Source organism: Hoplias malabaricus, chromosome 9 (genome assembly GCF_029633855.1).
Source record: "Hoplias malabaricus isolate fHopMal1 chromosome 9, fHopMal1.hap1, whole genome shotgun sequence".
Lineage (NCBI taxonomy): Eukaryota > Metazoa > Chordata > Actinopteri > Characiformes > Erythrinidae > Hoplias > Hoplias malabaricus.
In genome coordinates, this window is record NC_089808.1 from 34,121,821 (window position 1) to 34,146,060 (window position 24,240).

The 24,240-nt window shown below is 38.9% G+C and overlaps 2 protein-coding genes across 5 annotated transcripts in view; both read left to right on the forward strand.

Moving 5' to 3' along the window:
• The window catches only part of coro1b (coronin, actin binding protein, 1B), a 35,619-nt gene that overhangs the window by 5,094 nt on the left and 6,285 nt on the right, over positions 1 to 24,240 (forward strand). Inside the window, exons 1-6 of one of the 3 annotated variants that reach the window (XM_066680826.1) lie at positions 17,942 to 18,021; positions 18,135 to 18,280; positions 20,671 to 20,720; positions 21,082 to 21,287; positions 21,531 to 21,653; positions 23,228 to 23,357. In XM_066680826.1, coding sequence (XP_066536923.1) covers positions 21,084 to 21,287; positions 21,531 to 21,653; positions 23,228 to 23,357 — 457 coding nt within the window. In that variant the 5' untranslated portion in view covers positions 17,942 to 18,021; positions 18,135 to 18,280; positions 20,671 to 20,720; positions 21,082 to 21,083. Of the gene's footprint in view, positions 1 to 17,941; positions 18,022 to 18,134; positions 18,281 to 19,459; positions 19,475 to 20,670; positions 20,721 to 21,081; positions 21,288 to 21,530; positions 21,654 to 23,227; positions 23,358 to 24,240 lie in introns of those variants that run through there. The other 2 variants (XM_066680829.1, XM_066680827.1) reach the window with 2 other exon arrangements.
• On the forward strand, positions 1,376 to 16,917 carry nectin4a (nectin cell adhesion molecule 4a). 2 transcript variants are annotated; one of them, XM_066680327.1, is made up of 11 exons: positions 1,376 to 1,931; positions 6,363 to 6,554; positions 6,885 to 7,052; positions 7,820 to 8,098; positions 9,403 to 9,520; positions 11,463 to 11,614; positions 12,832 to 12,979; positions 13,395 to 13,470; positions 13,551 to 13,610; positions 13,712 to 13,906; positions 14,820 to 16,917. In XM_066680327.1, the coding sequence occupies exons 1-11, from the start codon at positions 1,883 to 1,885 to the stop codon at positions 15,303 to 15,305; spliced, it is 1,923 nt and encodes a 640-aa protein (XP_066536424.1). In that variant the 5' UTR covers positions 1,376 to 1,882; the 3' UTR covers positions 15,306 to 16,917. The 2 variants fall into 2 exon arrangements, with proteins under 2 accessions (XP_066536424.1, XP_066536425.1); XM_066680328.1 differs by having other exon boundaries at positions 12,835 to 12,979; positions 14,820 to 16,916.

Here is a 24,240-nt window from a genome sequence, read left to right on the forward strand (position 1 = left end):
GGGAGAACACACCAACTCCTCACATACAGTCACCCGGAGGAAACCCACGCAGACACGGGAGAACACACCAATTTATCACAGACAGTCAGCCGGAGAAAACCCACGCGGACATGGGGAGAACACACCAACTCCTCACAGACAGTCACCCGGAGCGGGAATCGAACCCACAACCTCCAGGCCCCTGGAGCTGTGTGACTGCGACACTACCTGCTGCACGACCGTGCCGCCCAAAATAGTTGTTGCATTCCTTATTTACAAAAAATGACAGTAATAGTCCCTTCCATAAACTGTCATACTTTTTAATTCAATTTTATAATCTGTAATTATGCTGAGAAGTACAATGGATTCTGAACATAATTATGTGCCTTATTTGTAAAATGTTTGTAAGATATACCATGTAATAACCACATATTTCTACTGTCATACCCTTTACATACTCAGTACTTTTTTTTTTTTAATCTTACACCTTACTTAACAGGTACGTACTCTGTACTTATGGTGTGCCTTATTTGTATAATATTTTTAAGATACCCAGTAATAACCACATATTTCTAGTATCATACCATTTAGTTACTCAGTACTTATTTAAATTACTTAACAGGTACTTACTCTATACTTACCCAGTAATTAGCAGGCTGTAATTTAAAGTGGTACCCAATTTTCTTAACTATATTTAAAATAATCTCTTTGTAGCCACACTGAATTTCTATGTAATTAAGAAGTTAAAATATGAACAAAGCCATTCAGTCGTTGGGTGTGAATTCCTCCGTTTTAGAGATAATGATTCAGAGCTGTATACGTTTATGGTGATTATGAACCTGGTGCTTTTACCCTCTAAAATGTAATTTAGAGTAAGTTATTCTATTAAATGCTTAGAAGAATGCTGCCCAGTGTTTTCAGGAGACAGTAATTAAGACTAAACTGTATTTTAGTTTAATATTAGCCTATTGTGTTGTAAGACAAAATAGAATATAAATAAACATATGTGATACGCCCTTCCTTGAACTGTGGGAGGCAGCCCACACAGACACAGCAAGAATGAACGACACTCCTCAGTGTTCAGAAGAGGGGCTTGTGTGTCAGCCACCATGCACCACAGTTAAACTCAGGAAAATTCACAAGCGCGCCCTAACCGAATTATATTTTGTATATTTTGATATCCATTGTTTATGCTGTTGTTATGTGCTCAAGTCTTCACTGAGTTTGATTTGTATTAATTTAGCTTAAAAAAAATCTGTCTGACTCAGTGGCTATGAATCAGTGACTCGTTTACTCGGATGTACGAATCATTGAAGATTCTAATGAACCAAATGAATCGGTTCAGTAAAGTGAATCGTGTGCGTGTGCGCGCTCGCGAGGGCGAGGTGAAGCGGACAGGTGTTTGAGAAACACCTTCACTCAGACACTCAGAACACAGCAGATTTTCTGGAGGAATTCGAGGCTGTTTGACCTGGTTTCAATGTTTCTGTACTCAGAACCGGGTCAAACCGCGGGCTTTTCTCCAGCACCAGAGTAAAGATGAGCGGAGAAAGACGCTTCGGACAAACCGCCTAAAAAAAGAACTGAACTGTGCTGAGTTTAAGGCTTTAGTCAGCGGCGACCACAAGTGACCGAACCCGTTTCTAATGTGGATTCTACCTGGACTTTGGTAACGGTTCTCCACTTCAGCAAACGCCTGGGAAAACGGAATCACCAAACAACAACAAGGGATTAACCTTAAATTCAGTGGGATTTATTCACTAGAGAGAGTCACCTGCAGCAGCGTGTCGAGTTGTTTTTGCTTTGTTGTTTACGTTTTGTTTACTGTCCGAATGTATTTTCTCGCGGTGAAATCTACATAAATCCGAGACTGCTGATTGGACGGACCCCCCAAGCCTCGAGGATGACGTCAGCGCTGACCTGGTCCAGGATTTTGCTCGTGGGTCATTTCTGTGAGTATTTAATGTTAACCGAGTCTCGTTTTGTTTTTCTGAAGAAGTTCCATCTCGTGTTTTGTTGCTCAAGGTTCTCTCCAGCACTCAACACGTCCATAGCTGTCTGACTTTTCAGGAAAAACTGGTTTTTGTCGACTCAGCCACTGTCGCTCTCTCGCGCCAGGAATATATCTCGTAATGGGGGAAAAAACCTGTTTACACACCCATATAATGGGGACGTCTTTTACTTGTGGGGACCACTCGCTGGTCCCCTGACGTTAATCATTTTACTTTTTACTTTAAGACGTGTTTTAAAGTTAGGATTAGGGTAAGGTCAGTGGTACTTAACAATAAGCCAAAAATATGTTTCTACAAAGTGAATGGAAGTTTGACAGTGCATTAAAACAAAACTGAATTGTCCCTGCAATGCCAGGAAACTGTTATTTACACACAAAATACTGCATTTATTTGAAGTCATTCAAAAAGACTTCATGTGGGTTATTAAAGTTGGATTTTGTAGCACGTAGTTTTACAGTGATTGGGACAGACACCATTTCATAACAGTAGATATTACATTAATGCAGAGGATAATTCTTCCATAAATCCCCATCAACATGTAGAAACAGATGGACAATTTGGTAGTTCTGTCTGTATGTGAGTGTTTTGTAATTTAATCAGTCTTACTTAGGAAACACAACGCTCTTTACCCATACCATTCCAAATGGAAACATAAAGATTAGAGAAAAGTGTTCTTTTTCATTGTTTTCGCATTTTTTTCACCAATATTATGGGGTCACTGCAGTGTCACACTACACAGTAGGTTATGAAAACATAGGAGATCCTAGCTGTTATCACACAATTGTCTTCAGTCTGTGGTGGGAAGCGTGGCCTCCCACCATCTCTTTCACCATCAAGAAACTGTGGGTGACCTCACGTCTTGTAGAACGCATGTGTTCCAATAGAAAATTGGTGAGAGAATTGAGCAAAAACTTGCACAGACTAAACATGATAAATGTGGTTGAAAATGAGAACTTCCCCCAATTTTTAAACATTTTCTTCATAATTTATTCATAAGTGGGACATATACAACATGTTCCACAAGGTAACTAAGTTCCCTTGGGTCTTAATGAAATGCTGTGACATGCTTTTGTCAAAAAACCACAAAGATCAATCACCATAGCACTGTTTTTCCCTGTCTAAACAGCCCTTTTAGAATATGTTTAACTTTTGGTTCCTGTTCCTTTCAATGAGAATAAGCCACAGCTCTGTTTACTGTGAAAGCCCTGGAGTGAGGTGTGAGAGACTAAAAGAAAAAGAAGCAGGACAATTCTGAATTCTCTGCACCAATTTTCAGTTTTAGTTTGTGTGTTGACAGACTCCAGACCCTGAAAATCACATACTAATGCACTCAACTAAGTGCAAAATATTCTTTATAATATGTCCTTTTTAAAGATATTGAGGGAAAATAAGAATAGAGCATCTATATCTAATTTTTAGAATGTTTTTAATGAATGAAATTTGTGCATAAAAAAATGTAAATATTAACCCAAATATGAACAATTAGATTAATTAAGAAAATTGTTAAATTACAAATTCAAAACATTTGTCTTAAGGGTAATTGTCTTTTTGAAGTAAAATGTAATGAAACTGAAATACAAAACCTTGGCTGAGACCTATTTTACCCTTCTATTAATTTCTCTGAAACCGAAAGAACTATTTTGACCGTTGTTGGTGAAAAGTCTTTGTGAACAAATGTTTGGTTAATTCCCCTTTGCAAACCATTTCAGTATTGTAAGGTAATGAAGGTCACCCTGTTGGAGACACCATTTTAAATTCTACATACATTTTAAGTGCTTTTTTTAAGTCAGAAGAGCAACAAGGTCATGCAATATATTTCACCTGTTTCTGAACCTATTCTTGAGTTATTTTGCCTGTGTGTTTATGTTCATTGTGTTGTTGAATCTCCTCTCCTTTCTTGGCCACTGAGATTGACTTCTCTTCTGATATGTCTCACTTTGCTCTTTCATGTTTTCTTCAATGAATGAATTCCCCAGTACTATTGTTAGAGACTACGTCATGATGACTCCATCTCCCATATGACTGTGGTCTTGTGGTCGTGGGATCATAGTAGTTATCCTTCTTTCAGTGAATAGGGAGAGCTGAATGATTGACATAATGTTCTATGTTTGTGTCTTCAGACCATTGTACTTTGTTCTATTTCAGTTCTGACTTGTTTAAATGCATGAGTGTGGATATAAGAAGTGTATCTTGAGTTTTGCCACAGTGCTTTCCACAGTGCTGAGCCTAGACTAGCAACAACAGAGGTTCTATTCTCCCTATTACAGGTCAGTGAAGCATCATAATGATTTTGAAGCTTTTCACACATAGCTACGTTAAAGACATCTGTATTTTTGCTGCTGTTTCTGAACAGACTCAGAATAGAATACGGTCGCTGTTGGCTTGTGGGTTCAAACCCTGCCTCAGGTCACTGTCTGCGAGTAGTTTGGTGTGTTCTCCCTGTGTCTGCATGGGTTTCCTCCAGGTGCTCCTGTAGATGGTAGGTGGACCGGCTATTGAAAAGTGTCGACAGGTTTGTGGGTGACTTGGTGTTTCCTTGTTTTCTACCCAGTGACTCCGTGTAGGGTCTGGACACACTGTGACCCTGAACAGGAAGAAGCAGTTACAAAAACATGAATGGATGTATGTTGTAGTATTTGTGACCCCTGGTTACAAACAATAAAATCAGAATTCTCAGCTACAAACCACATCAGACAACTCTGAATAATTATATGATTATGCAGAAACCAATAGAACTGCTGTACATTGATGACAGAATTAGATAAATATCATTTGCCGCAGAAATGATTCTAAATATATGTGATGTTTTTCACCATTATTCAGAATTCTTCATGTCTCTGCACCCACAATTGTTAAGTGAAAGGTGTGTGTGTGTTTTTATGTGGGCGTGTCGCACTCTTGCCACCCAGAGGTAATTATTGTTCAGACTCTGAACAAGTTGAGCAGCATATCTATCCTTCATCCAGTAAATCTCTGCCGTTCTCCTCCCTGACTCCTACTTGCTCACTCCCTCCTGTTTTTGCGTCTGCTCTGCCTTTTTTTTGTCTTGTCATGATATATGCTAGGTTACTACAACAAACATGTTGTTGTTTTGTCTTTTCTGCCTGCAGAGTTCAGTCCAGTCCAGTTCAGTTCATTTCAGTTGTACCGTCCATGTTTCATCCACATGTTCTTCAGTATCTTTGGTTAAACTAGTAAAGTTTTACTCAACATTTGCAAAAATCCCAACCTAATGAGAAATGTCATGTTGTTTCCCCTGCTGAGCTGAAAGGTGTTGTTGTGGCTGATTGAAACTAGTCAGATTGGTAATTACAACAGCAAATCGTCCACCAAACAATCACCTGATCACAAGCCAATCAAATATGACCATTCACAATGTCATTTGAAATTCATAATGATCTTTGTTATTTTGACAAAATCTTTTCTGTTAAAACAATATGGCCTCTAATCTTACAATATCCACTCTATAGTAGTGCCACTTGTCGTATTGTCTCCAATAGATTAAATGACCTCTCAGTAATGCACATCACTGAACTAGTTGTTATTGATCTGAAAGGGGGGTACCACAGTCGCAGTCACACAGCTCCAGGGTCCTGGGGTTGTGGCTTTGAGTCCTGCTCCGGGTGACTGTCTGTGAGGAGTGTGGTGTGTTCTCCCTGTGTCTGCGTGGGTTTCCTCCGGGTGACTGTCTGTGAGGAGTGTGGTGTGTTCTCCCTGTGTCTGTGTGGGTTTCCTCCGGGTGACTGCCTGTGAGGAGTGTGGTGTGTTCTCCCTGTGTCCGCGTGGGTTTCCTCCGGGTGACTGTCTGTGAGGAGTGTGGTGTGTTCTCCCTGTGTCCGCGTGGGTTTCCTCCGGGTGACTGTCTGTGAGGAGTGTGGTGTGTTCTCCCAGTGTCTGCGTGGGTTTCCTCCGGGTGACTGTCTGTGAGGAGTGTGGTGTGTTCTCCCTGTGTCCACGTGGGTTTCCTCCGGGTGACTGTCTGTGAGGAGTGTGGTGTGTTCTCCCAATGTCCGCGTGGGTTTCCTCCGGGTGACTGTCTGTGAGGAGTGTGGGGTGTTCTCTCTGTGTCCACGTGGGTTAAATTAATGAATGAATGATCTGAAAGGGAAAATATAGGGGAAGTGTGTGTGGGATTTTGAATCACATTTATAATGGTGTATAAAAAAGTGTGTTGACTTAGTGGACAGTAGATTTTTTTTAATGTTTTAAAACATGTTCTGTATTTCTAAACCCTGTTTACACAAAATGCAGCTTATATTTTAAAAACCAACAAAGCCTAATTGCTGATATAACCAAATAATTATATAATTCTCTTTCTCTCTCTCTCTCTCTCTCTCTCTCTCTCTCTCTCTCTCTCTCTCTCTTTCTTAGTGGTCTGTGTAAACGGTGGGAAGTTTGTGGAGCCCTCATCACCAGATATGACTTCTGTAGCAGAAGAAGAGACACTCTTACCCTGTCAGTTTCAGCCATCAGAAGAGCAAGTGGTTCAGGTCATATGGACAAAGGAAAATGATGGAACCAAAGAACAGATCATAACTGCTCATCATCAAGAAGGACCGATAGGTAATAAATGTATAATACATACATTTGTAGTAAAATGTTTATGTATTTTTAAAACTGCTCTGAATAAACGTCAGGCAATCAGATTTTAAAACTGAAGCTATCCCTTTTATAAAAACTAGTTTTAATCTTTTAAATCTCTCTCTCTCTCTCTATCTGAAATTTTCAAATATAAAGCTCTATCAGATGTTGTTTAGTAAACGGTGTAGTGTTGTAATTCAGAGAAATTATTATTTAAATGTTTGAAAAATGAATACAAGATTTGTGAAGTAAAATACGTTGTTAAAAACCTAAATATCTATAAAGCTGCATCTCTTTTCTGTCTCTTCACAGAGTCTACTAAATATAAAGGACGTGTGCGATTTAAGGACAGTGACCCCATGGTGAACTCTGCCCTTATTATCATGAATACAAAGCTTGCAGATGAGGGCTCATACACCTGCACTGTTGCCACCTTCCCCTCTGGAAACTTTGAGGCTTACCTGTCTCTCACAGTGTATTGTAAGCGTGTATATCTTTTTTTTTTTGTCAAGCAAAATGGTAGTGCTTCCTCCAGCTGTTCATAATAAAGATCATTTTCATTTGGAATAAGGGGGAAAACTGCAAAACAGACCATCACTTTAATGATAGAACTGTAGTAGTAACATGCTTAGAACAGATTTGGAGATGTTCTACTCATGTTTAGAGGAATCACTCTCCTTTATGTCTTTTATCTCCTCATTATCATTCATACAGCTCAATTTACACTCAATTTACTGATATATCCAGGATCAGTTTATCTCACAATAGCACTCTCCATGAGCCATTTAAAAGCTGTATTTAAAAAAGAGGACTACAGCTGTGCAGTCTATCATTGCTTCTTACTATTAATATTGTTAATATTCCAGAGATAGTGCTGGTTGGGACAACTTGGCACATTGTTTCAGGGGAAAAGTTCAGTGAGAAAATGAGGACCCTGGGAACCTTGAGATGATACCTAACTTTGACAGCACAAAAAATGTTAAATGCCAGCCAGCTCTAGCCTGTTGTCAGTTAAACAAATATGATCATGTATCATGTATATACGATCATTTTAGTTAGCAAATTAAAAATATTAACATAATATTGTTAACATAATACCATTGTAACTGTTCGTAATGTTCTGTGTAAGGGCCTCAGAATCCTATCAGAATTTCAATTAAGAAATAATCAAACCTTTTGCTTTTTGATTCACAGTTTGGAAAAGTGTGGAATCAGACCCTAAGTTCTGTATTATTTTCTTCCTTTAGCTTTACCCATCTCTACTTTGGATACCGTCACTCTGGTGGAGGGTCAGACCTTCCGTCTGGCAGCTACTTGCCGCTCGCTGGCAAAACCTCAGCCAGGTTTGTCATGGGACACAGACCTGCCAGGCCAGAGCTCAAACCGCAGTCTGGAAAATGGGGTTTCCGTTACCCAGTTCTCCCTGCACCCGCTGCGCAGCATGAACGGACGCAAGATAGATTGCTTGGTCTGGCACCCAACCCTAAAACAACCCCGGAGGCACAGCAGCCGGCTTGTTGTTCACTGTGAGTCTGACATGTTCGTGCTTTCTGTACACATTAATTCATTTGCATTTTGTGACATTAGCAAACCACACAAATATTGGCACTGTTTGGAAACTGTTTGGATCAGTTCCGTCGAGGAAACAATTTCCCTGAAGTACTTTCCACAAGATGGTGCTATTAAGAATTATTTTTTCAAATTATATTGTGAGAGCTTGCATTTGGAAACGTTTCAAAAATGGCCACATTTTTTAAATAATTCATCTAAAATACTCCTAAATAAATAAATATAGAGCTTTAAAAAGTGAGATAAATTCTTAAGGAGATAAAGTAAAGAACTAAAGAAAAACTTGTTGCATTAAGACAAAATATTTACATTGAATGAACATTTGACCTATTTTACTTTATACACTTTTTTCCAGCAAGCTTATTTTGTCTGTTTTGTTTGTATTCTTTTGTGAAACATGTGTAGCTAACTCAGACAGTGGATTGACTTCAATTAATTAGTCATTTTAATTAATGGGAATATACCTTTTAGATTCCCAGTGGAAAACACTTGGCAGATTCTTTTGATCTGCTTAGTAATGTTTCTGCCCCCATGGTTTGTAGCACCTGTAGTCTGCCTCGGTTGTATGACTACCAAGTTTCTGTCTGATTCACTGTCTTAACATCTTCACTTCCAAGAAATGTGTGTGTTAGAAGTGGCTGACTAATTTTGATGTAGCTCACATTTGAATAATCATTTATTAACATCATAATTAGTTTGAATGATGTTTGGTATACTCTTGATGCCTGTATTTGTTGTTGTTTTTGTAGTTAAGGTGTATCAAAGAGTTAACTAAAGCCTATTAACAGCAAATAAATATCTGAAAATGTAGATTATTTAAAATCAACTTGAATATTGATTCATATTACTCCACAGTGACTTTCCAGCCTCTAAAAATTATCTTAGTTTTGATTACAACATTGTATTGTGTCACATACCCACAATAACATCATGTTTCCTCTCACCCTCCCACAAGCACCTGATTTTGAGTAAAAAAGACCCACCCTGATATTGCCATCAGCTGGTGGTATGTCATAACACAAAAGAAATATTCATTCATTCATTCATTATCTGTAACCCTTATCCAGTTCAGGGTCGCGGTGGGTCCAGAGCCTACCTGGAATCATTGGGCGCAAGGCAGGAATACACCCTGGAGGGGGCACCAGTCCTTTACAGGGCAACACAGACACACTCACACCTACTGACACTTTTGAGTTACAAAAGAAATATGCCATATGATTTTACAATTCAAAGTGATTTTGTGTGTGTGTGGATTGATTAGACCCTCCAGATGCAGTGATCACAGGCTATAATAGAGACTGGTATGTGGGTTTGGAGGATGCGAAACTAAAATGTGATGGTGACGGAAACCCAAAACCAGAGAATATCACCTGGACCAGGTAAATGATCGTAGAACTTTCTGCCTTCTTATTCAGCTACACATTTGACAATCAACATGCCATAAAGATGCTGATGTTAACATTTTTATATTTATATTAAATCCTAAACTGTTGGTTATACTTTAACGTGAGACTGCTTTTGTGAATGTTACACAGTGTTTTAGCTTTTTATTAACATACGAAACGAACTAAAAAGAGTACGATGTGCAGACATAGCTGAAGAAAAACCTGTCTGCAAATGTTAATGTAATGTGTTTGGTTAAATATAACATTGATTAAATCTGTTAAATTCATTATCACACCCTCATTGATTTTTGTTTACCGGAAAGAACTGTCCTTTAGCATTTGGCAGTAGTGTGAGTGTGTGTATTGTATTAGACATTTGTGTTGTAATTATGTAGCAAACAATTTGCAGTGTTTCATTTCATTAGTCACACACACACACACACCTTGTTTTGCGATTATCTGCAGGAGTGACTCAAAGTTGCCTGCACGCAACTCCAAGTAGTCAGCCACTAGTTTCTTACGCTTTAAACTTACACACACACACACACACACACACATTTACATTTTGGCAAGTACCATAAGTGGCAGAACCTGTTCTCTATCTGCAGATGCAAAGCAAGTGCAGTAACTGTGTCCTGGTGTCGTGTTGCAGCTTGTGCAAAAACCGTCACTGCGCACTTTCACACGAAGGCGGGAGGGGAGGTGGGTGAGAAAGAGAGGGAAATAGTTGATGACTGAAGGATGAGTGGATGTGAGTTTATGAGAGTTGGAAAAGGTGTTACCACATGATGACATAGTTTCATTTTCCTGAAAAGTTGCGTCACAATATCAGGAATATCGTTAGTATTGATACTGTAGAAAAGGTTTGCGTGACTGTACACTCTCAGGGAAAAAAACAGTAAGGTAGAGGTTCATTATTGGTCACTAAAGTTACAAACAGTGCTTAAAAGTCCAGTTGTGTTACCTACAATTACAGTACATTCTCTTCTCTAGAAAGAGAGGTGAATATTTGTAATCTTTCATTATAGATGTGTTAAAAAAAAGAACTTAAATGGGGTGTATGAAATCAACACAATTTTAAAATCTACAATTGTATTAGAATAAGGTACAATTAGGTTTCCTAATTAAACAGAAGAATATGTATCCTTGAGGGTACCACCACTCTGACAGTGTAGGCAGCAGCCGACCAAAAACATGATGAACATGATGGGAGAGAGCAATTGGTTTACTCTCACTATGCAAACTCATCTTCATGTAAAACATGTTCATTATACTTCCTTTTATGGCTGATAGAACTGTACACACACACAGTTCAAATACAGGTTGTTTACCAAACAAAAGAAGTCCTTCAGGTTAAAATCAAGTTTTTACCTTTTTAGAATCTTGCTTTTCATATTCAAGAGGATGTATCATTATTTCTGTCTGAAATAATCAGATTCAGGCAGATGGGGTTTCTTATGTCACAAACCTGAGGAACAAATCCTGTTAAATTGAGGGTTATGGCTTGTAAGCTGCAGGAATTCAGCAGAGGGGAAAGGAGTGATAGAGGCGAATTGCCTATTCATAGATCTGCCGGTCTTTCTTTGGGAAAGAAGTCTGTAGTGATATTTTGGGTTCTGGTGTGGTCAGTTCATAGTTCTGAGAACACCAGCAGCTTCCTAGATTTGATTATCCTTCAGTTTCTCAGTAATGACTTCTTGGTACTTGAATGACATAATAACTGTTTTGACTGAAAGTGACATAACGGAAGGGTGGTCTCTGACATTTGCTCAGAACTGTTCCTGTAAAAATGTTTTCTGCTTATAAGCTAATAAATGTTGATTGGGAAATGAATAATCGTCATAATTAAGCCACCGCTATTTAGCTCATTCAGAATCTCCTATGAATGAATCTTGAGCTGTGTGACTTTACCGAATAATTTTTGTTCACTCCACAGAAGAGATGGAGATATACCAGAGGGTGTGACTGTGGAGAAGGGGCTTCTGAGATTTAACAGACCTCTCGCCCTGACAGACGAGGGAGTGTATGAATGTGTGACCACCAATGTGGTGGGGTCAGGGAAAAATGAATTGGAAATAACCATTTCAGGTATGTTAGCCTCTGTAGATCCTGTCTATCCACACACAAAATAATGAAAATGTTTATTAGTCATAATATAGCATTTAGGTGTGTTATGGGTGTAACACCTACCATAAGAATATGTATCATTATGAGTGTTTTTAAAGGGTTTTTCCCAGATAAACAGAATACAGAACAAAAAATCAAGTGCGAAAAGTAAAGTAAACTATAGAGTTAAGGTAAAATTATGCTGACATTCGTATGCAAATATTGTACACAAGATGAAACAAGATATATTAGAATATAAAAGAATGCATTGTGATGCTGTTTATGAACTGTTTGGAAACTGTCCAACAGCAACTTTTGATGTGTTTAAATCTGCTGTAATAAATAAAGTTGACAGCTGTGGTTTGGCCTATGGTTGTTGGCACAGGAAAAATGAATATAAGGTACACAGGCTCCTGGTGACTGTTGATTTAAATTGTTTTATATTGAAACCATTGCTGCTTTTGAATTCATTAAAAATTGATGAACTTTTTACATTTTTAAAGGCTGTTTAACTTCATAACCATTCTACCGTATGCTGCTAGTGACTGTATTATGCATTGAGACTACAGGGGTTGGACAATGAAAGTGAAACACCTGGTTTTAGACCACAATAATTTATTAGTATGGTGTAGGGCCTCCTTTTGCGGCCAATACAGCGTCAGTTCATCTTGGGAATGACATACACAAGTCCTGCACAGTGGTCAGAGGGATTTTAAGCCATTCTTCTTGCAGGATAGTGGCCAGGTCACTACGTGATGCTGGTGGAGGAAAACGTTTCCTGACTCGCTCCTCCAAAACACCCCAAAGTGGCTCAATAATATTTAGATCTGGTGACTGTGCAGGCCATGGGAGATGTTCAACTTCACTTTCATGTTCATCAAACCAATCTTTCACCAGTCTTGCTGTGTGTATTGGTGCATTGTCGTCCTGATACACGGCACCGCCTTCAGGACACAATGTTTGAACCATTGGATGCACATGGTCTTACTGGTGCAATGTGTAATGAATGAAGATTGGCCACCAGGCTGCTCCAATTTAGCCATGAAACCTCCCACACTAAAATGACAGGTGTTTCAGTTTCATTGTCTAACCCCTGTATATACACCTAATATTAAGTTATTAGTAGATGGTTAGCAGTGCCAGATGAAGTGGGTGTCACTGGTATATGATTCTGTTTGTGTGTGTGCCTGTGTCTTCAGCAGAGAGGGATCCTCCATCTTTTATGCTCATCATCATTGGAAGTATTGCCCTGGTAGTGGTGCTTGTTCTGGTGACTGTGGTCCTAATAGTGAAACGACACTACAAAAGAAAAAACAAGAAACTGACTTTAGAGCTAAATGAGAAAAGGTATGCACTGTTTTAATCATAAAGCGAGTGTAATAATAGATCGTTACACAGATTTACTTGCATTAAATTGTATAGGTTATTGCATTAATATGTTTAGGTTTAGGCCTAAGAGGTTCAAAATGCACCTGATGCATCAGCATTAACAATCTCCTGATAATTTACTGATAGTTCGGTTTAGATGTGTTGAAAGCAGACACTATTTTAAACTATGCAATACAGGTCCTCAGGATCGGAGCTAAAAGTATCTGTCCACATGACTGTCCAGATAAAAAAGCAGTTAAAAAAAAGTAAAAAAGAAATAGTTTTGCACTCAGCTAAAAATAAAAATTAAGAAGTGTTTAAAGTAATAGCAGTGTGATTGTGTGATTGTCTAAATTGCTGGAATTGTAACAGTAAATTGCTTACTCTTTCTCAGGGAAGAAATCATGACTCTGTCAAGACAGGCTTCAATCAGGAGAGTAGGCTCAGTAAACACAGAACATAAGTACCAGGTGATGATTATTTAATGAATATTTAACTTTTCCAGTTGTGTTTTTGTTTTAACTGAGCGTCAATTCTTTCGCCCCATCAGCTGGAAGAGGGCATTCCTTTAAGAGCTGAAGGAACACTACGCACCAGTCTCAGCTCCTTGGTATCCTCCTTCTTCTCTAAATATTTTCTTTTACAGTTTCTTGTGTTTAAATTAACCAATCAATACAATGTTTATTATATTTTTTTCTTTCACACCAACAGGACCGTCCCCGATCCAGAGACAGCCGCTCCACTCTAGGAGGAACCGTCGACTCATTGGGTCGGCCAGTCATTTACAACACATCGAGGCGAGGGAGAGAGCGGACAACCGACAGAGAGAGGGACAGGGACCGAGAATTCTCTCGGCTTAAAGTGGAGTCTTTCGTGAAGGACAGCAATATGTCACTGGTGCAATCGGTATGTGGGTTACAGTGATGGGGACCTTCAAGAGTTTTAAATACAATTCAGTTCTGTACAGTAGAGGTGGGCGGATCGATCCAAATATCGATACCAACGCTGGAATTGGTATTGATCAATACTCGTGGAAAAAGATCGATACTCAAGCCTTTTTTCCTCTCCCACCGCTCTGCCGCTAAAGTCTGTGTTTACGAGGCAGCGCAGAGCACCCTCCCCCCGTGTAGTCACGTTGCGAGGAGAGGCACGCACGCCCCCCCACGCTTCGTCAACTTGCGAGGAGCAGCACCCCCCCCACCCCCTTCGTTTTTTGCTTCTACAGCTGCATATGGCAAAGACTTCCGGTATCTGTATCAATATCAGCGATACTGGCCCTGTATTTACTTGGTATTGGATCAATACCAAAACTCCCGGTATCGCCCACCTCTACTGTACAGGGTGTTAAGTTAAAATCATTCTTACTATCTGAAACACTGCTGTTCAAAACATTTGGAATCACAATTCAAAAACGTGGAATAAATGGTTTAAGTAATGTACCCTCTGGCTTCAGCTGTATATATCAAATGATTCTCATACACTTGTTCTATACCAATTGTTGTCAGGTAATTGCTTGTACTTTAGTACTGAGGAGCCACTGTTTGCAATAAAATAAAGTAGATATTTCCAGTATTCCATTTTACTAAGCAATTTAATTTATGGGTAAACCCTCATTTTACATTTTTGTTTACAGGTTTAATTTGAAATATAGCATGTACACTTTATCATTAAATAATAAATGTTAATATGACAAGTGATTCCAAACTTCCAAAGGTAGTGTACACTGGTTTAATTTTGGCAAGCAATGATTAAAATTGGGAAAAAATAATCAAACCTGCTTCATTTACAATCATATGTTTTGTCTGTTTACTATCTTTAGGAAAGTCACTTCCTCCCTCCACTCCAGCCATCTCCATATCCTCTGGATCAGACCTCTGAAGCTGTGAGGTCGCGGAATGGCAGTGCTATTTTACCGGCAGATGTCAGGCCGCAGTCTGTAGGTGGCAGCGGAACCGGCAGTAGAACCGGAAGCAGAACAGGCAGCATGGCAGGCAGCAGAGGGCACCAGTCACCATTAAGTTTCCCCAACTACCCCTCGCTTACGGATGAGGAAGAGGGTGATCTGAGGCAGACTGATGAAGATTCAGGGGTCCTGAGGTGTCAGACTGAAGTGGATGGTCTGGATAATGGAGGCAGCGAGACAACCAGCTCTCAGATATCAGAGGCGTTATCCAATCACTTTGAGCACACTAATGGTATTTTATGGCCCAAGGCAAAACCCAACAACATCATTTTAGCACCAGAGACCACCCGGTTACTCCCTGCACACAATGGCATCCACCATCATCAGCCTCAAATAGTCTAGAAACTGCTGAAGCTAAGCACTGGCCGCCACCATTGCTGCATGAGCGGTCATTACAGATCCATACTTACAGATACTGGATGACTTTAATGGTGAAACTGGTACCTTCATAACTGGCAAAGCCCCTTTCAAATACGATCCATAATTGAGTTATGGATGCTCTGTCTCCGTAGTCTTTGTGCTATAGGACTACTTTAGGACACAATGTTCTACTGTCACAGTAAAATGTCAGCTGTAAACGAAAAGAATTTCTACGCTTACTACTTGGACATTTTAAGTGTAATACACAGACTAAGCAATTAAACAATAATTATGGCTGGATTTTCTGACTGCATGTTTCAGGACTGATGTTTTTTTGTATAAGTATTATAACGAATCTTCTGTGAGAAACATGGACACATGAGAATCTGTGAAACGATGCCCTAATAATCTGGTTCTTGGTTTGATGTTAGCACTGTGGTTTTAAAATTGATGCACAAATGCAAGGCTTAGAATATAACGCAGATTTTATTTTTAATGCAATAACATGAATATTAATAACCACATGTATATATTCTGAATCTACACAAACTGTTTTCTCCTCACTGCATATAATGAAAGCCATAGTATATGCTGACATGAAGTATTATTACCTGTATTAATATTGATGTTGTTTGATTGAGTATTTCCTATTTTGGAGATGAGCGTCATCTTTGTTTACAGTTTGTGCATGGCATTTAGTCTTAAGAATGTATGTGCCTTAATGTAACACTGGGTAAGAATTGGTACTCTGGCTCCTGGACTCCCCCTACTGTTGAACAATGCAGCACTGTTCAGAAATCGGGGGAGGGGGCGGAACTATGTAACATCTCCAAACCTTACATAGTGCAGTTTCTGCAGTGCTGAGCTCAAAGAAGCAACAACAGAGGCTCTGTTCTCACTATTACATGTCAGTGAAGCATCACAGTGACTTGGAAGCTGTTTTAAGATAAAAATACTACCCAGTGTTGCTTTTTCTACCTAGAGTTGTATTACAACTAATGTACGTGTATGTTTTTAAAGGCCTCACTGTTAAAGCTTGTATGTACTTTGAAAAGTGTGAGGACAAATGTTTACAATTAGTTTCGTGAGACAGTTCTATTCCTACTTTAATGTACCCTCTGTGCTGCTGGATAGTGCTGGGATTCTGGGAAATGGCATGGGTGGTTATAATTGCAAACTGAAAATGTAAAATAATAATCTTTATCTCTGTAAACTGTGTTGACAGATTATTCCCTGTTTGTTTATTTTGGGGATTCCTGCAGGAAGTCTGTTACAATTCTTCAAAATTAAATGGGATTCATAAACTTGTCAGAAAAAGCTTTTTAAAATAGCTACATTTTATTTTTATTTCATTATTGACAATGATTTTTTTTCTAACGCTTTTTCTTGACCTGTCAGTGTTTTTCCAAAAGTTTAAATTTAATGTGGTACATTTAATACAAAAACCATTTCCAGAAAAGCTAGGAAACTTCTAAATCTGCATTAAAACTGACATCTGATTTTTGTTAATTCACTCGAGCCTTCATTTAACATACAAAATACAATTAAAACATTAATGCCCGCAACACACCCCCAACCTGCTCTCCCAAAACACAAATTTGTTGCATGTTTGTTGCAAGTTTCACAATCTGTTAATTTTATTTATATATAGGGCGGCATGGTGGTGCAGCAGGTAGGTGTCGCAGTCACACAGCTCCAGGGGCCTGGAGGTTGTGGGTTCAATTCCTGCTCTGGGTGACTGTGAGTTGGTGTGTTATCTCTGTGTCTGTGTGGGTTTCCTCCGGGTGCTCCGATTTCCTCCCACAGTCCAAAAACACACGTTGGCAGGTGGATTGGCGACTCAAAAAGTGTCCGTAGGTGTGAGTGTTTGTGTTGCCCTGTGAAAGACTGGCGCCCCCTCCAGGGTGTATTTCCGCCTCGCGCCCAATGATTCCAGGTAGGCTCTGGACCCACAGTGATAAGTGGTTATAGATAATGAATATATATATATATATATATATATATATATATATATATATACTCACATACGTACACAATTGTGTGTCTATATTTTTATTGCATTAGAAAATCACTGGATCGTGGAAAAATGTGTCATCCTTTCTTGAGGATAATATGCAACTTAAGATGTCAGATCATGATATTTAACATAGGAGAACAAGATATTTCAAAACTACTTAATTTCTTGCATTTCCCATGCATTAGGTAGTTCCCACAACAACGGCACAACGAAAGAATAAAATAACACAAAAAATATTTTTTCTAAAATAACTCTTATTTATTATGTACAACAATACATAATTTCATAGAACTCTTATTTTGAATTTTGTCCGGCGTAGGGCTCTGATATACAACAAAAATATATATATTTTGGTAATAACCAAAAAACGTAAATATAAAGTAAATAATAAACAGTGGTTTTATTACAGGACGTTCCTAACCTCTCCTCCTGCCTGCACTGTATTTACACTACTGTAAATATAGCCTGCGATATGTAAATTAAAATGTAAATTAAACTTATTGTATGATAAAGCTGTGGTTTTGCTGATTTGTAAGCCTGTGTCGGGACTTTTAATGCGTAAAAGTCCTCCAGGTGGCTTTTGTGTGTTTATCCTATTCGCTGATGCTTCAGGACTCCTGCCTTAATTCTGGGCTGTACCTCAGGACTCCCTCTATCTCGCTTAAAAAGATAATTGAAAAAGTATTTTTATAACCGTTCTGTTTTTCCATTAATTTTTAAAAATATTTCGCTATTTTTTAATACAGAGGATCTATTCAAAGTGGGCTAATTATTATTATTTTTTTTTTCGTAAGCCAGTGGATTAGTCAGTGAGAACTGGATTCTTCCACCTGCCTCTGGGAACACTCCCACAGACTGGGCGTCGGGAGAGAGGAGATTCTCAGTCCGTCTCCTGACTATTCGCTCTTTACTGAAATAACGACTGAAAACTGAACCTGAGGTACAGTATAAATTAGGGCTCTCTCTCTCTCTGTGTGTGTCTGTCTGTCTCTCTGTCTCTCTGCTGTCATTGTAAAGGTCGCTTTGAAATGCATAAACTCAGCGCCTTTATTATCTGTTTTTTTATTTTCACGATGATTTGCTTTTCAGTCATTTTTTCCTTCACGTATTTTGTCATTAACTGCGTTTTGTGTGTGGGTTGTTGTTCATTGTGCGCCTTGAAACTAGAGAGAAACGGACGGGGGAGCGCGTTCTATTCATTCTCCGCTCAGTCCGAATATGTCCCAAATTGCTCCGTCCTCCCTTTGTAGGGCATAGTGTTCGTCATGAAATATAGGCGTCTCCGCCTAAATTGTACATTACACGTCGAGTGGAAGCCTGATTTTTATATATTCGCATATATATGCGATTCTGCATCTAACATTTAGAGTACACGTCTTTGTTTTATGTCCTTTTAAGTGCACTACGCAGGGAGCCGGGATCCATTTGGCACTTGCCCTCCTTCCCTCTGTCCTGGGTGGCGCTGGAGCTCGAATATTAAATGGGGCACTGTTTGCATTTTTAATCAAATTCCTCCGCTCCATTCGCTTGTGGGATATTTCTGCAGGACATTATTACACGCTTACCGTGGAAAAGGCTGTTGTACGAGAACTGTGCCTAAATTTTAGCTAACTACGCAACTGTTTTTGCTAGTAAATTCACTTGTCAAATTAAGGATCCGTGTAATTTAGTTACTGGTAGAAGCTCTCATGTCAGATATGTAGTAAGACATTTCTCTAGAAATAATACGAGTAATACTAGTATTATTACTATATAGATTCACTATGTAGATCTACATATTTATTAAGAACATTGTCAGGATGACGTTTCCTTAATGTAAATTATATATTTTTCATAACCTTACTAGTCAACCTGTCCTCATTTTCTCTCACATGTAACAGGGCTCCACTTTACCCTCTGTTACTGAACCTGTATTCTAAATATTAAAGGCTAAGCATCACTTAATGGACCTCCATGAATATTTCACATTATTTTAGTTACTGACATATATAAGTATGATTTAAAAGGAAAATAGCAGCTTAATTTGCTTTAAAACTGACAATTTTATTAAATTGACGGAAAAACCCGAGCTCGCTACGGAAATTCTTGAGCGCAACCGTGACGTCACTGGTGGAAACAACTGAACAACGCCGCGGTAAAACACCGTTATGACTGACTGTTATGACAGTATCTAGCTAAATAACCAACATTATTCATGACAATAGCCTAGCAATAAGCTAAACTCAAATGTAGAGGTACCGTTATTCTTGTAAATGTGATCGAAGTCGAACTCGAATTCATCCGACACTATAAACCTCCGTAATGCAGCTACGTAGCCGAGTATAATCTGAGACACCGAGTTTAGCGAGTCAAGCTAACGTTAACTAACACCAACTAAAACAGGCGAAGTGAGTGTCCTTACCCTGTTTTAAAAAGACCAACGGTCTTTTAAACCTTATTCCTTGAATTAGTAAGAAATAACAAGTTTTCTGACTATCAATAAACACAAGTTAGGAACTCAAATTCCACTGTATTTATTTGTTTGACACTTTCATATCGCTGGTGCTTAACCTTTAACCGAAACAGTGGCCTAAAATCCTAGGAACACATACACTATTGCATATTACATTAGAGAGTACTCATGACTGTAGAGTAATTTAAATATCTTGTGTACTAAGGTTGTGTTTGTTCATTAAGTAAAGTTAGTGCTGTTAGAAAATCAGCATATTAGTATGTGTTATTAATAGTATGTGGTAAACTGGTATGCTAGTCAACAAGCATGACCTACCTGGGCGACCAGTCTGACCAGTACAAAGACCGCATTAAACAGTAAACCAACTTAGACCTGTTTGGTCTATGCTCTTTTTGAGCAGAGTATTTTCTTTTAGTTCATCATTTGAGCCGTAGACTTTACTGGTGATTCATAACATTTAAGAAGTTGATACTAGTTTGCTGTTTTAGTACATTAAAGCACACAAAGCTCTTTTCAAGTCAGGTGTTTTAGTGACGTTAGTAATATGTGAAGCCATTCTGAGCCTCACTCATAGTCAGGTAATTCTGTTGTATGTATGTGTGTGTGTATAAATTCAGAGTTTCAAATGTTGCTGTTACCAAATATTGTGCCCTATTTACGAGACATAGGTCACAAATATAAAGTTTTAAAATGTGCATGCCGTAGTATTGTGTGTAGCTGTCAACTTTTGTCATCATTGTCAACACTGTCACATGAGAGCATTCGGACTTCTAGAGTTACGCTTGGCAAGAGGAAAGGGTTTTCACTTTCTCTCAAAATGCATTAATCAGTTTCACAGAGTTTTTACATCTTTTTTGAAAATGTCTTCTTATTCATAGAGTGGACCTTCTGCTTGACTGCATCAGGAGTAATCATCAGTAAGCATCAGGTAGGCACCTCCCCTTATTGGTGTTTCGCCGAAATAAGCCCATGACACCTACGGAAGTCTCAGTGAAGCCTGGCATCCCAGACCCACTCCATACAGGGTGTGTTCCTGCATCGTGCCCAGTGATTCCTAGTAGGCTCCGGACCCACCATGACCCGGATTGTGATAAAGCCCATACAGAATATGAATTAGTGGAGTAATGAATGATCAATCAGAGCTTTTCATTAATATACTATTGTGGTTAAGTGGCTTGACGGGTGTGTTGCTCATAATGAAGGAAATGGCCGATGAATTTCATATACATTACTTTAATGGGCTTCTGTCTTTTGTGTGTGTGTGTGTGTGTGTAATATCTTTCTTGCAGTCATGTCCTTTCGGAGGGCTGTGGTGAGGCAAAGTAAGTTCAGGCATGTTTTTGCCCAGGCATGGAAGGCAGAGCATTGCTTAGATGACGTCAGAGTTACACGTGTCACATGGGAGGGACCACTTTGTGCAGCCAATCCAAAGTTTATTGCTGTCATTGTGGAAGCTGGAGGAGGCGGAGCCTTTCTCGTACTACCACTCACCAAGGTAAGTACATGTAATGTACAGTATACAGGTGCGAGTCATAAAATTAGAATATCATGAAAAACTTGATTTATTTCAGTAATTCCATTCAAAAAGTGAAACTTGTATATTATACTCATTCATTACACACAGACTGATATATTTCAAGTGTTTATTTCTTTAAATTTTATGATTATAACGGACAACTGATGAAAACCCCAAATTCAGTATCAGTTTTGTTACATGTCCTTCTTTTTTCTCCAATAGAGTGGGAGGGTGGACCAGTCAACTCCAACTGTATGTGGTCATGCAGCTCCTGTGCTTGACATTCAGTGGTGTCCACATGATGACAATGTAATTGCAAGTGCCTCTGAGGACTGTACTGTAAAGGTGAGTATTTGGGGTGAGTATATCCTAGAGGTCGAGAGTGGGCTCTTTCAGGTTCTCAAACCTAACACTGTTCACTGCAGGGTAAATTGGATTTGTTCCTGTGTAAATAAAGCCAAAACAATCCCATAACCACACAATATAACGATACACTGTCGTTCTTAATCAAATTCAAACAGTGATAAAATATCTTCTTTTCTAAACCAATACAAATGTGCTATCGACTTTAAAATAAGAACAGATACTTTCCACATTTAGCTGCTTTTTTTCTAGGAATTGCACCATGCTTTTGTGTGTGCTGTGACTTTGAATATGTTGAGGTATACGTTATAACAGGAGGTTTATATTAAGTTAAAAATCAGCTGTAAATTAGTTTAATGCAAGGTTTAAGTGATATTAGATTTCTTACAGTTCTTTGTTCTATTGTAAAGCAGTAATATCAGAAAATCATTCAAATCTAAAGGACTGTTGAGATTTTTTACACCAATCATATCTCAAATAAAATGGCATTATTACAACTATATATTTCTTGCCCATTGCTAATGGCCACTGTATTCTGTAAATTGCATTAAAAATTGTGGAGCTTGTTGACCCTAATTGAGCATGAATACATGAATCATGTCAGTAGATCATATACAGTAAAGGGATTATATAGGGTGACCAGATCTGAGATGCAAAAAAAGAGGACACGTTACGGGGAGGGGGGGACTGGAGCGATGAGCTCTCGCCCCTCGCTGCCGTTGTGTGCTTAGCTGAACCCATGTGTGCTTTTAGGTCCTTTACACCTTTATCTGCTACACAAAACATGGGAATTTCTTTTTTAGTTCATCCGAGAACTTACATTTACATTTCGGCATAGCTGCTCGAGATGAGGGTGGGTACATGAGCTTTGCCTGACGTAAACAAGGACTACTGACGTGCAGACTGACCAATTAAATGTTTACAGAGAAGGTTATCGACCAATAACGGTAGCTCTACAGTCAGACCGTCCAATCCGAAGAGTTTAGGCTACTTCACCACGCCCCCTTCTCACTCAAGCGAACCAATCAGAGTAGGGGAGGGCGGGACTAGTTTGTGAACGAAACGCTTCTCGAAGTTCTATGTAAGCTCTAGAAAAACAAAATCCCGGACTTTTGTGAAATTCCGCCCGGACATTTTTTTAAGTCTAAAATAGAGGACATGTCCGGGTAAAAGAGGACGTCTGGTCACCCTGGATTATAACATCACAATGGCAATGGAGTGTTATTTTACATTTCAAATAACATGCAACTAAATTAGTTACATGAATGTACTTATAAGTAGGTTTAACGAGAGGGTTAGCTTTTTAAATTTCTAGGAATATGTTGTGTGTGGCTAAGTTGGACTTTACTCTCAGGACAAAATATTTTCTTCATGAAACACTAGTTAGCTGAGGAGGGAGGAAAAGCTGGTTAATAATCACTTTGACAAGAATCTCAGGTTCAGTTTCAGAGAATACTGAATCAAGTTTTGCGTTCTGATTTTTTATCACATGTGTGGAATATCATGTTATATCTTGTTTGTGTGTCTGACTGACTGTTGCATTATGCTGAATGCAGGTATGGCAGATTCCTGATGGTGGTCTCACAGCTCCAATGACTGAGGCTGTAGTGACTCTAGAAGGCCACAGTAAAAGAGTGGGCATTGTGGCCTGGCACCCTACTGCTCTTAACATCCTGCTGACTGCAGGTAATCTTTTTGTTTGTTTGCTTCCTTTGTGTGTGTGTGTGTGTGTGTGTCTGGTGGGGTGGGTTGGGGGGGGGGTTACATGGTGCCTGCTCCAGACGCTGAAGTTGGATTATTTGGATTAAGTCTTTCAGGCTCAACCCAGCCATGGATTGGTCATGTGCTAAATCTGCTTTGTTACCTTAAAACACAATATTTCATACTAAATTAATCTCAGCACTTGTCCAGTTGTACATGTATTGCTTGTATAATCTCCATAGGAAAAATGCCCATGAGCTTAAGGCCATTTTGCTCAATGCCAATTGTGAGCTAGAGGGTAATAACAGTCCCCTTGCACTGGACTGTTGAGCAGATGAGGTGATAAAACTGTGCTGTTATCACAAATAAAATTATCACAGCTTCTCAACCAATCACACTGTGCTTATTATGTGTGTAGCTGAGTTCTGTATTAATGCAGCAAGTAAATAAAACAAATTTGTATTCAATTTGTACATAATACATTAAAACAGTTGTTCAGTTGTGCTTATGCAGTAATACTCACAAGCTTAAGGTCACTCTGCTCAATGCCATGGCTCGAGGGTTATGAAGATTCCTGTCCTGGATTGTATTTTCTCATTCTTTTTTTTTAAAGCAGTACACCAACTGAAAGTGCACATTGCTGTTATATAACTAAAGCTAAAAAGATGTTAAGGGACTGGCCACAGAATTGGGCCTCCCCTGATTTATAGCTTTATTGTTTAACCCCTTAAAACCAGCTGCAAATTCCATTCTGCTAATGCTATCTGTCACGGTGTACTCCTTGATCAAACTTGTATTAACAGGGAAATGCTGAAAATGTAAACACACTGTAGAAATCATGGTGCGAGAACTGCTGTTACAAGAAAAA

Coding starts and splice junctions, on each gene's coding strand:
- nectin4a (XM_066680327.1), top strand. CDS start 1,883: ATGACGTCAGCGCTGACCTGGTCCAGGATTTTGCTCGTGGGTCATTTC. Junction 1,932..6,362: donor TTTGCTCGTGGGTCATTTCT/GTGAGTATTTAA, acceptor TCTCTTTCTTAG/TGGTCTGTGTAAACGGTGGG. Junction 6,555..6,884: donor TCATCAAGAAGGACCGATAG/GTAATAAATGTA, acceptor GTCTCTTCACAG/AGTCTACTAAATATAAAGGA.